General features: G+C 46.1%; 1 protein-coding gene across 1 annotated transcript in view; it reads left to right on the forward strand.

The window, feature by feature from the left end:
* The first annotated feature begins 1,082 nt into the window (after positions 1–1,082).
* The window catches only part of GABBR2 (gamma-aminobutyric acid type B receptor subunit 2), a 457,024-nt gene continuing 444,633 nt past the window's right edge, over positions 1,083–13,473 (forward strand). Inside the window, exon 1 of the mRNA XM_058039616.1 lies at positions 1,083–2,030. Within this exon, the coding sequence (XP_057895599.1) occupies positions 1,722–2,030 (309 nt within the window). The 5' untranslated portion in view covers positions 1,083–1,721. The remainder of the gene's footprint in view (positions 2,031–13,473) is intronic.

Consider the following 13,473-nt stretch of genomic DNA (forward strand, 5'->3'; position numbering starts at 1 on the left):
ATTCTTACCAGTTTATTGCAGACATGCTGCCATTGCTGTGTAATATAAATTAGATGTATTAGGTTCATCTTCAAAGGTTTGCTTGGAGTGACCTCAGGAAATTTATGAGTACGTATAAAAAGTGGGGTGCCTAAGGCAGGGTTAAGAAAAGTTTTTCATTTTGCTTGTACCACCTCCTGTATGGGATCTACCTGAGATGAAACTGATCAGCGAACTGCTGCTCTGGGACTCTGCAGACTGGATCTGGGTGGGCAGTGTGAACGTGTTCCCTGGGGTGAGGGATAGCCTTGGAGCAACGCAAAAAGCCTTGGGCTGTCCATGCGATATGCCCTACAGCCACTGAGATGTGGAGGCAATTATTTAGGAGAACAGGCTATTCACAGGGTTGCGACAGCCCTCGGGGAAGCTCAGAGTCCTGCCGCAGCCTTAATATTCTCCTTTCTTCTATTCTAATTTTTTTTTGTTTTTTGTTGTAACCCGAGCGCTGTCAGGCTCCCCAAAACCCGCCAATTCTGCGGGAAAAAAAGAAACCGGTTAAAAAAAAAGAAAAAGAAAACCCCCAAACCAAAAAACCCCAAGCCCCACGACTGGAGCTGTGGGAGAGGCGCCGCCGCTGCTGCGTGCCGCAGAGCTGCCGTGGCCCGGGCCGGCTGCGCGTGTGCGTGTGCGTGTGCGGGGCGCCGGGCCCGAGTGGGAGCGTGTCTGCGTGCCGCGCGCGAGGGCGGGAGCGTGCGCGGAGCCCGCCCGCGCCGGGCAGCGCTGCCGCGGGCGCCGCGCGTGTGCCAGCGGGTCGCGCGTGGGCACAGCCCGCGGGCCGCGGCTGCCGCCGGCCTCCCCCGCCCGCCCGCCCGCCCATGGGCAGCGGCCGCCGCTCGCACCTCCCCGCGCCCGCCCTGGCAGCTCCACCTGGAGAAGGTGCCCGACCCGCAGGCGGCCAGCGCTGATGCCGTGAAGAGGGAGCTCGGTCCGGCCCCCGCCGCCGCCGCCGCCGCACACTTTGCTGTGCCCCCGGCCGCGCATCCCGCCCGGCGGCTCTGCCCGAGCCCGAGGAAGGGCGCAGGCGGCACTCCGCGCCCGCGGCGGGGGCTGCCCCGGCTCCCGCGGAATGCGGCACTAGCACCCCCGCCCCGGCTCCGCTCCGCTCCCCTCCTCCGCCTCCCCGGCTCCAGGGGGGGGCTTTTTCCTCATCGGCGTTTTCTGCCGGAGCATCCCTTTTTTTTTCCCTTTTCACCCTTTTGGAGGAGGAGGAGGAGGGGGAAGGAAGGAAGTGTTCAATGAGGGCTGCTCGGCTCCCCCCCCGCGCCTGAGAGGTGCTGTCCCTCCCTGAGCGGAGAGGGGGGAGAGCTGCCGGGGAGGCAGAGGCAGGTCCCGCTCCCTTGCTGTGCCGCGGGGAGAGCGGAGGAGGGTGGTGGGGAGAGTGTCTGTGTGTGCGTGGTGGTGGTGGTTATTTATTTATTTATTGCTCCTGGTGGTTGCAGCTGGCAGACCTGGGAAGGAGTAGGCGCCATTGCCAGAAGGATTATTGCCAGGGGAGGGGAGGGGGGGGAAGAGAGAGGAGACCCCGAGGCTCCCGAGGAAGAGGAGAGAGGCAGATCTTTCCCTCCCGCCTTGGCTTCTGCCGCCGGGGGATGCGCCCAGACTGAGAGGGGCTCGGCTCTCTTCCGCCGCTCAGCCCGTTCCTCCACCCTCAGTCCTCCTCCTCCTCCTCCCCATCCAGCAGCATGCATCCCTCTTCGCGGAGACCGGCCGCTGCCACCTCCAGCCCTGCCATGCTTCTGCTGCTCCTGTGCCTGGGCTGGGCGCCGCCGGGCTGGGGCTGGTCGCGGGGCAGCTCCCGGGGGGCGGCCGGGCTGCGCCCCAACGCCACCACGCCGATCTCCATCATGGGCTTGATGCCGGTCAACCAGTCCGAGGAGGAGAGCAGGATCACCCAGGGAGTGCTACCCGCCGTGTATCTGGCCATGGATCAGATCCGCAACGAGTCCCTGCTCAGCCCCTATTACCTGGACCTGCTGGTCTACGACACGGAGGTAGGGACCGCCGCGGGCCCCCGCCGCCGGGCGCAGGGGGAGGCGCCGCCGCCCAGTCCCGGGGCGCTGCGGGTGCAGGGGCGCAAGGGCAGCGCGGACGCCCGGGCCGGGCTGCGGCTGCCGGCGGGGCCGTGCGCGCCGCCTCCGAGCCGCCTCGCCCGCCCGGCCCCGCAGGCTGCCGGCAGATGTGCGGGCACCGGCGGCGGACGGGGGAGACGCGGGGCCGGCGGGCCGTATCCTGCCCGCCCGGTGTTACCAGGAGCGGCTGCCCCCGCAGCTGGGGCTCGCCCCGCCGCGCCAGGAGCGCCCCTGTCCGGGAGCCGCCTGCAGCGCGGGGGTGGGCCCGGACAGTGCCCGGGCGGTGGGGGGTTCTGGTGGCGGTGGCCGGGATCCGCTGCCCTTGGCACGCACGTACACCGGTGGGAGGAAAGCTGCCTCGCCCAGCGGAGCCGCGGCCGCATCCCGGTGCCAGCCGCCACCCGCTCAGCAACAGATGCACTCCGGGCGCTCCGCTCCCCCGCGCCGCCAACGGGCTCTCGCTGCCAGCCCGGCTTATCCCATGCGGCGGCGGGACGCGAAGGGCAGCGATCGCAGCCGTAGCTTGAGGAGGAGGAGGGGGGGAGGCTCTGGCAGGGGCTCGCTGAGATGCCCCCCGTGCCTGCCCCCGGCGGGAGCGGCTGGGCGCTCGCCCGGGGCTGCGCGGCGGCGGGGCGCGGAGGCGCTCGCTTCTCGGGAAGAACTAAATTTGCAGTGCCCGTCCCCGCGGAGCGCTGCCAGCGCGGCGGGATGCCTGCCCCCGTTCCGGAGCGCTGCCAGCGGCCAGGTCAGGGCTGGGAGAGCGGGGAGCCCGGCTGAGCGAGGAGACACACTCCCTTTACCTGGGAGAGGGAGCAGGGACCGAGGCGAGGGCTTTGTCGAGCTGGTTGCCACTACCAGCCGCCCACAACTGCCTTTGGTTTTTGTCACAACTTCAGTACCTGTGTGTTTGCGGAGGATACGCGCGGCTCCGGTACCGGGGCTCCCCTGAAGATGGCAGTCGCTTCTTGCGCAATGCTGGCGCCGGGGTTGGCTTCCAAGACAACCCCCGGTAAAGCAAGTGACTGCTGAAAATCTTGCCGGCTGTAATTTAAGGAAGCCCCCGTCTGCTCCCTTTGGGTTCTCAGGGTCCAGAGGGAACAAGCTGAGAGCAGCAATGACAGGCTGTACTGCTTCGTGACAGTATTTGCGTCCCTGAAATGACTACCGAAGGCCTCTCCTTCCAGAGTGGCTGCTTTTTATTGACATACATTTGTCATAGTGTGTTTTTTTAAAGATATCTCTGAGCAGAAATGCATGGAGGGCAATATTGCTGAAGATGTCACTTAGGAAGGAGCAGGTGCCATCCTGTTGTGTTGTGTGAACAAGACTAGATACTGACAGGGAGTACAGGCGAGATCAACCTAGAGTAGCTGCTTGTTTCCTTAAAAAATGAATCTCAGGGAACTCTGCAATTGTAATGAAAAGAATTATGGGGATTTTCTGAATGGCATTACCTGTCTCATAAAGTGAGATGCATGTCAGAAAAAAATCACAGGTCTCCTAATCCTGTTTTCATTATGTTATTCTATATTAGTTTTTCCCTTGGATAGAATTATTACAAAATATGCATAGGAATTAGAGGAGCCTAGGCAGGATGTCCCTTCTTCATACAGTAATTTTTTAATCAATCAGGTGCTGCGCTTTATTGCAGTCAAAATATTGTCGCGTTCTTCATAGAGATTTTGGGTTCTAGACTAGGGGGTTATCATAAACATATTCAGGAAAAACATTACCGTGTTTATTCTGGAATGAGTATCAGTTTCTTAAAAATTGCGTTTTTACTGCTTGGTACTCCAGGGGCATAAGAAATCAGGGTCATGTTGCCAGCTTGCTGTGTTGCTTTGAATGCTTTTAAGCAATTAATAAATGGATGGTTACGGGATGCTAAGTCAGGTGAACGTATGTGTTTGGAGTACAGCTGGGTCATTACTGCGTGCTTAATAGTGACAAGTAAATAAGTTAGTGTCCACAAGGAGTGCTAGATTGACTGCACCCAAACGGAATGGACGAGTGCCTGGAATAGCCATTAAATACCTAATGGCAGCACAAACTTTTCCCCTCGGTTCAGGCATTACCTTTTTTACTTCAGTGCACTTAGAGTAAGCAGGAAGGTAGCTGGCTCATCATGCCCGCTTGATTCTCAGCCTATTTTCTGAGGCTGCCAATAAATAGATATGCCTGAAGGGCCTGGATCCTTATCATTGCATAATCAGAGGCCAGGGAGTAGCTCTCCCTCTCAGGGCTTCACAGGTGGTGCTTGTGACATTGTTGGCTCTTGAAAGAGAGAATGTAGAGCCTTGAACACAGGGGATTTTTTAATAGCTTGAGAAATAATTGCAGTATATTTATAATTCTTAGAAAATGTATGGCAGTGATTTAGTAACTCACGTATTCTCCCTTGTGTCTCTCCAAAATCCCTCATTGTTACAGTCTGATCCTTGTATTGCAATTTTCCGTAATGCTTTAACTAAGTGCTTGTGAAAAACAATAATGAAAATAAACAGACTAGATTGTTTTTTTATTTTTTATTATGCATTCAGGTTCATTCTGTCAGGATTGAACTGAATATTCTATCTGGCTTGATAGTTCTGGTTTGGATAAGGAAGCATCATAATGCCTTTACTTTCTGACCAGCCATCTGAAGAACTGCAGTGTGTCTTCTAAGGTCAATTGTTGTTTGTCAGCACTTGAACTCGTTAACCTTTGAGGACATGAGCAGCAGCTCTAGTGTTTTTCAAAGAATTTAAATTGAATTAACCACTTAAGTACAATGTTTAGTTTATGACTCAGCCGAGATTGTGTGAATTACATCTTTGTTATGAAATATGACCACAGGTTACATCACATACAAAAATGCAGAGGCTTCTGTTCTGGGTATTTTTTGATCTTTAAGTGTGCTCAGAGTGTGATCCTGATCCAGTCTATTTTGGTACTTCACGGGCATGTCTTTATCTATTTGGGCATTCCTATGCAGGCTCAGCCCATAAAATGAAGCTCAAGTGTAGGCATTTGCAGAACTCTGGTCTAAGTGACTTTACTTTGTGCTGTTCATTTAGATGAGAGTGGGAGTCTCTCTCTAGATGAGACTCTTGGGCAAAATTTCATAATTGTGTTATTTTAGAAACTCAAAAATTTATAAAGTGATCTCTAAAGAGTCTCATCCAAACCCCATTGAAATTAATGGCAGTAAATGCACCAATTCCAGCAGCCCTTGGACCAAGTCCTAGAAGTTAAGGGTGCTTGATAGCTTATGGCTTCAGATAACAACCATGATACAATATTTCTTTTCATTTTTTCCATCCCTGTGATTGTAGCTTTAGTTGGTTTAAAAAGAAAAGAAATAGTTTGCAAAATAATGACAGAAAAACCTCTACAAACACTAGATACAGCTGAAGATGGGCATAAATCAAGAACGATTATTTCAACGTAAGCACCCTGACACACATCTGTTGGAGGAAAAAAGCAGAATAACCCTAAAAAAATGGAATTAATCGTTCTAGTGGACCCTATTATAAATGTCAAAAGTATTTAATTTGCATCAGGCAAAAACTGACCATACGGTAACTGGAGGAAGAGGCATTGTGGAAGAAGGCAAGGGAAGTCAATGGAAGTTGGATATCTGTCCTTCTACATCTGGACATCTTCCCTCAGACATGCATTGGATTTTCTTATTTCTTGTAGGAGCAGTGCTGCAAGTGCAGACAGTATGGGGTTTTTTCTTAAATCTAAACATGCATAGTCAAGAAAGCACTTGTTTCTGAAAATCAAAGTGAGTTTTGACAAGCTAAAAAAATCTTCCTGAAGTAAGTGGGTATATTATCACAAAGAGGAAAGAATATTTGTACTGGGGAGATGAGATTATTTAATTTTCTCTAACTACAACAAACACCGTGTGGTAAGCATCATATAATCTCATTTTTGTGAAATAATACATTCTAATACCTTTAAATAGCGGGTTGGTATAGAGGGAGGAGCTCTGGAAAATGCACAGGATTCCACAAAATCTGAAGGAACATGTGAGCTTATTGATATTTGAGACATATTTGCCTTTTTCTATTCTGTAACTAAGTAGAAAGTGCCTTTCCTAATTTATCTGACAAGAAATTACAGTCTAGGTGTAGTATGTGTAGACTTTATCTTTGTTTCCTTCTTCTTTTTTACTAAAAAAGTGCATGTTTTCAGTGAAACTCTCAAGGCTTAAGAAGGACTATGCACCCATCTGAGTCATTCTTACCAGCTGTTCTAAGTTTTAAAGGACCCTGAGCCCCCAAATAAAGATGCCCCCTCCAGAAAGTCCTATCATGAGCGGTGTCAACAGAACCCACTCATGTCTTGTTCCTGCAAGTGGAAGTAAGAAAACTGTTCACTTTTGCTGAGTATGGGGAGCACATTCCAGAAACAGGAGAGCAGGTTTGTGTCAGTGGTACGGGATAAGGGCAGGATAAGGTGTCTGTGCACTGGAGCTCCACAAGGTGGTTCTCAGAGAGGGACAAACAGCTACTGGTTGCTGTCTGAAAAACTCCTCCATTACCATCACAGGGCTGAGCAGGAGCACCTCTACCCCCTAAAGGGGTGCCTGTGATTTGTTGGTTAGGCCCTCTGTCTTGCGAGGCATTGATCCAAGTCTCTCCCTGGATTTGCAAGAGGAAGCACGATGTACCAAAGTCAAGTGGGGTCTCTGGGGTGAGCCCTGTGATGCTTGTGAGTGCTCTGAGCACTAAACTGTCTGGAGCCTTATTTTGATTTCTGGAGTGCTCACAGTGGGACAGGTGAGGCTGTGTAGTGGTCATCTGAGGGTAACAGCTGAATACATGGGAGAAGTCAGGGTCTGAAAGAGGGTACAGTTAACAGCAGACAGAGCTGGCAGACATTTGTTCTTGTGTCATCAGGTGAGCATGTGTCTGGCATATGTTGAGGCAGTTGGGTAATTTCTTACCTTTAAATATTACTGAGCACTTGTGCTGTCTGATACTTGCAGAGAGCGAGGCATTAAAATGCACTACACTGCGTGTATGGTGCCAGTCACTGTCTGCTCTGCTGGTGACTCTCTGCTTGGAAGGGACATCTTTAAATAGTCACTGTCCCCTCTGACTTCCGAGTAACATGACTCCAACATAACCTCCTTTTGCTTCAGAGTTTTGTAAACTTGGAGGGAAGAAGCTGAAAGTTAAGTGTTTATGTTAATTCCATGCTGGCTTCTGCGCTGATGTTAAGGTGTGGGTGGGGAGAGGAGAGAAATCATGTATTCACTGCACCCACTCCTCTGGGTGCGGATCCCAGACCTGCAGAATGTACATCCTCTAAATATCTCTGCAAAGAGATTAAAGCCAGTTTCTGGCATATGTCTTGCAATCTCTTGTATAACTTATCCTATGCATACTGCAAAACGCACTCTTATGGAATCTTTAGATTCAAATGCCAAACGTGCTCCATCAGCACGGAAAAACTATTTTTTGGACTAAATCTAGGAAATAGTATTTATTTGCATTTGAAGGAAGAGTAGAAAGGCCCTGTCCTCTTACATCAGCCAGAGTTGATTACTCAAGTTTGTGGAAAGGATGGGATGTAACATCCTGGTGATAACTGTGAAGAAAATATTTGTTAGAGGAAAACAGAGAGGAAGGAGCTAGATGAGAGAGATTTAATGATAGCATTCACAAAGAAAGTTGTTGATATACTGTTTATATTATTTTAATTAAATACATGTAACTATTTAGAATGACATCATAGCATTGCATGTCAAGGCTGCAAAACACCACCTTGCATTAATAATGTGAATATGATGATACATGTGCATATCAAGCTTTGTTCTCTGCTTTCAATTTCATTGCTTTATGGACCTTTTCACGGTGTAAGGCAGAAGAATAATGCCTTTGAGCAAATTGTAGAATCTGGGAACCAAACAAAACTGAAGTGGATACCATTGCTATGATAGAAAGGAGATGCTTTTCCTTAGAAGGGTTGAACCATTGCATGGGGAGGTCTGGCTCAAGGAATCAAGTGGTGAAAGTTAACAGAGGAAAAGCCCCCATTATTCCTTTTGACTTGGATAATTTTTGGAGCAGCTGGCGTTAGCAGAGATGTGTGCTGAGATCAGTGAGCACAGCTATGACTCAGTCTTGTGGAGATGTCTGTTAATACACAGCAGCCCCATATATCCCAGGAAGCCTATTTCAGACTGTGGGATTCCAAACTGAGATGTGCAGTGCACATACATCACATTTTTTCAAATTTGTTTTTGTACTAGGAATCTTGGAACTAAATCAGTGACAGAGCCTCTACCTTTTCAGCAGCCAGATGCACTCTGATTTGTGGGTCTAGCTGAGCTAGAAATGAGATTTGCAGTACCTTTGTGGTTCTTGGGCTGCAGCAGTAATGGCCCAGTGGCCTGACTCCTGAAGCGAGCTCCTTCAGTGAGAACAGGTGGAATATGTTTTCAGTCACCCTGTGTCTCCCCTTGCCATGCCACTGACACTTAGGAGATGCTTTCTTTGCTAAGCAGGGATTTCTCTACTTGCAAAGGCTTTTGCTGTGGGTAAAATCTGCTGGATTTGGGGACTGCTTGATACTGCCTGCTGAGTGGAAATGGGGCATACTGACTGGCAGACACTTTTTTAAATTTTATTTTTTCCCCTTGTGTTGGAATAGCCATGTAATCTCATTGCTAAGTCAGTGATTGATGATCACTTTCTGCCATTAATTTTTCATTATCATCTGCCTTTATTTCTGACGGTTTTATCTATAGTATTTTTCAAACGAGTTTTCTCAAATGTGAAGAGGAAAGCTAACAAGTTAAAGACAAATATCCACCTTCTGCCTGAAACCTATACCCACAAAGAATGAAAAATATGGGCGCTAATTCAGCAGGGATGTCCAAATTGTTGTTACTGAGGCTTCTGAGAGATGAAGGCCCAGATAATGGACTAATTGCTTTAAAGTGAACATCAGGACTTTGAGTGATAGGATTAGAAAACTTAGGTTTCCCTCTATGGCCATGGTACTTTCCTTAAATAATTAATGAGTTCTAAGATCAGAGGACCATTAGGATTATCCATATTTTACAATACAGACCACGTATTTCAGCCTGCAGTGCTGCAAACTAGAATATGTACTTCAGAAAACCTTTCTATCTTGTCTTAAGGATCCCCTGAAATCGTTGTCCCTGGACAACTTTTTTCTGTGATTTGCTTGTTATTTCCAGCTTAATCTTTGCTGACCCTGCAGCCACTGAAGCCATGAGAGGAGCAGCTCCAATTTTTTTTCACATACACCTCCCTTCCTGCAATACCTCATCTCTGCAGACTCAGGACATCACCAGCAGAAGAGGGAGATCAAGGCTTTTTGACTTTTAGGCTGTCTAGGGGATCCTTCCCTTTTCTGAAGGACTCTGGTGGATTGGATCTTGATGGAATCAGAAAACTTCTTCCCTTTGTGAGACATAAAGTCACAGACTTTATGTGGAAACCTTGTATGCTTGCTTCTTTGCAAGCTGGGTCTGCCAGGTTCATGTGCTCTGTCACTGAGTAGATGGCTCTGCAGAACATTTTTTGAATCCTTGGCTGAACTGATTTTCTTCTTCTTTACCCCCACCTTTTTTGTAAGACCCTTTTTGCCACAATCCCCATCAGAGGAACTTACTGTGTCTGTCTGATTAAGTTATTTCCATAATGTCTTTTATTTTATTTATTTGAATAATCACCACCATGTATCTCTAAAAGAATCTATTTGTTGAATCTTTTATGTCCTTAAAGTAGTTATGTATTCTAATTTACCATTTACCTCGGGTAGGCCTCAGCTTCTGCTGCAGCTTCGTTGAACTGCAGAATTATGTGAAGATTCATACACACAATAGGTGTCTAAGTAACCATTTTACATCCAAAACCTCCAGGGAGAAGGAGTAAGAGGCCCCTTTTGGGATGCTAATTAACTTCCTTTCCACTGTTTACTGCTCCTGTTTTCACAGGGATTTAAGTGTTTTTCTAGCAAAGAATAAATCTCATTCTTTAATATCTTTAACTCTATATGAAGGGAAAATTTTTGACAGACTAACACTTAGTGTGGTATAAAATACAACATAAAAATACAACATGTAAAATTTTTCAAGCATTGTCATTCAGATGTGCACTTGTGTTTATCTTGCCAGCACCGTCTAGGTATATTTTGGTATACACATATGGTATAAAAATATTAAGCTCTGTGTTTTTGTGGGGTCTTCCATATAACTTTAAAGTTCTGTAGAAGCACCATGAGTTTTGCTTTCTATTTCCTCCTGTGAATTTGGCAAGACTGAAGTATTAATAATTTACAGGAGTTGATCAAGAGAGAAAGCCAACTTCCTCTTTTATTCCCCATCTACTTTTGCTAAAAATTATACGCAGGACAAAATTCCATGTTGTTGGTGAGAATGTAATCTGGAGGGATGTGCTAGTGGCAACAAGATTTTGTGCGATGTAGCAAAATAAATTAAGTTCCAATAGCTGCCTGTGTATAAAGTGATACAAAAAGTTTTGCATTTTAAACTTAGCCAAGCTCCCCCCCTCTGCTCCTCATTTTTTTGCTGAGAGGCATGCTAATAGTATCAGCTCCACATCACTTTTTCACTTTTTCCTTTGTTTTCTTTTTTTTTTTTTTTTAAAAGGTTTCTAGTTAGGTCCCTGAACTAAAGATTTGCTTTCCAAAAAGCACGGAGTGATTTGCATTTTCTGTCAACAACAGTGGGAATTGCTGAATGCTCAGCACTTTAGAAAGCCAGCCCACCTATGAAAATGCAGTGCTTCTATGAGGAGGAGACCTAGAATTGCCACTTTTAATTAAGAACAAAGGCACTCATCGTTACTTGCTTTACAGTTTCAAATTGCCTGGTGGAATAAAATGCTGATTTCATTCAGCCTTTGGGATAGAAATCCTTTCAGGATCAATGGCAGTATTAAATATCTTTTTAAATTAGATTATCACATCTCAAGGATCTTGTAGTTGAGAAATAAGCAAGGTACAGTATTTTTAAAAAACAATCAATCAAAAAATAGTCATTTTTACAATTAACACATATTTGAAAATGGTGTTTGACCTTGGCAAAAAATAATAGCTTGTATAAAATAAGCAAAAGGAGTGACATGGTGGGAGTACTATGTCCCTAGGGCCTTGTTGCTCAAGGCAGGTCTGTATGGCTGGCGTGATTATGTCACTGGTTGGTATCAGGAGGTGTTATCTCAATGTCAGCAGAAGCCCTTACTGTAGTTGCAGCAGCAAAGATATTTTTTTTCTAACAAAGGTTATTTAGTTAAAAGGGGATAGTTTACTGAAGGACAGAAAGTGTGTTTTCCTTAGCTGCTCAAAAGTTTGGTATTATTAGAAATGATTTTTCCATCCACAATAGAGCAGGTTACAGACTAAGCCACCTCTGAACATTAAACTAGACAGAAAGAATTGCTGATTTGGGGTTTTTTCCCTCAGCGTTTTATGCATTCTTGTTTCTTTCTTCTCAATCTTTTGCAGTTTGTCATCTTTATTCTCAAAGTGCTGCCACTAGAATTTCATCTATTACTTCAGGAATAATCTCACCATTGCTGCAAATACTAGTAATTTTATCTCTTTTCTTCAAGCCTTCTGTTCAGAATGGAGGAAATTAATTTGATCTTTGTGTTGCACTGCTGGGAAAAAGGAAAAGGAGGCAGAGAGATTTTCAGCCTACACACAAGGAGTCAGACACTAGGTTTTGAGGCAAAACAAAATTTTCATTTCAAATGAAAATTTTAATTTCAAGATGATCTTGAAGGTCTCTTCCAACTTAGTCATTCTGTGAATTCTGTGATGTAGATAGCCTGCACATTTGGATGGTGCTGTGGGAGGTAAATAATTGTCTCTGGATAGCAGTTACTTAAAAAGCTGGGACATGTTACAGCACATAGTGGTATCTTGATAGTGAAGCTGCTCTTGGCAGTAGGTAGAGGCTTGGTCTCAATGTCAGAACAGGAGTTTCCTTCCACAAGAAATGTGTTGGTTTCCAGTACATTACCAAGGTTTCTTAGGATGTGTGATGCTCTGTAGACTAATTACTCTGAGCGATTAAGCAACAAGAGCAGAGACACGTGGGACAAGAAGGGGTGAATGATAACCTGCTTTGAAAAAAACCAACATGTGAGGCTGGGATTAGAACATCCTATAAATGTTAATGGCTGTTACTCAAGGGGGAGGAAGCCGTGTGTGGGAGGCATGAGGTGACATATAGCTTAAATATATAGCCAGTCTTTAACACAGTTAATACAGTCTATAATCAAGCTTTTACATGAACTAATAACTGTTTAAGTGATTTACAGTTCAGAAATACTTATCAGGGGATTGAGAATTGAATTTTAAATGCTGTAAAATTTGAGGATAATGTGGCAAGGAGGACAACACTGAAAAGATTCCTCCTTTTGCCTTTGGAAAGTATTGGCTGTGGAGGACGCATTTATGACAGGTGTTTGGGGTTTTTTCTATTTTTAAGTTCTCAGGGATTGTGCTTCTACGAGGGAGCACAATTTCCTCCTACAGTTTCCCCCTCTGAATACTACTCAGTTTGTGTGGAACTCACAAAGGAGATGCCAACAGTGAGTCATCTGGTCACCAGCTCTGTCCTAAGGTTTTTAACTAAATCTAGCAAAAGCTCCTTTAATGTACTGAACAACAGTGATTGACCTTGGGTAAAACCCCCCAAAACAGTGTGGAAGGCAGTGTTTAAAGTCAAATGGCCTTCTTTTCCTGACACCGAAATCAAGTTTCAAAGTCAGTGCTCTTTCAAATGCTTCACATTTGAGAAGTGGATGTAAGATGCAATGAGTTGATTTATCATCTTAAAATTTCCCCATTGTTATATTTTAGTAGTAACTTTTGAGGGTGTTGGGCAAACTCACTTGAAAGACTCTATCTTCAAATGTGAAACAGAGGCTTAGTTATCTGCTTTTGTGGGTAATAAGCCTCAGGAGATGCTATTCTGAAAATGAAGATTATACCTGTATGATCAGTCATGAGCATGGCAAATATAGCTATTTTATTCATAAAAATGAAAATGCAGGGGCTTGTTTTGATGCAAGCTTTACAGGATTAGTTAGCAATAAAAATACTATATATGAAACAATGGTCTGGTTAGATAGTTAAATGTTTCTGTCAGGAAGCAGATTTTCAGGACACAAGTGACAGGAGGCTGCTGTAATTCATAATCTTGTTTGCTCCTTTGCCAGGCATGGGTTAAATGCAGCAATGCTGAGGGCACCGAGCAGTAGCACCAGAAGAGAAAAAGACTGGTCTAGGTTGAAGCTGCTCATGGATCTATAGAATAAGGTGATGCTCCTTTAAATGTGTGTCCATCCGTATGGTGCTGAAAATT

Source organism: Melospiza georgiana, chromosome 1 (assembly GCF_028018845.1).
Source record: "Melospiza georgiana isolate bMelGeo1 chromosome 1, bMelGeo1.pri, whole genome shotgun sequence".
In the NCBI taxonomy this organism is placed as follows: domain Eukaryota; kingdom Metazoa; phylum Chordata; class Aves; order Passeriformes; family Passerellidae; genus Melospiza; species Melospiza georgiana.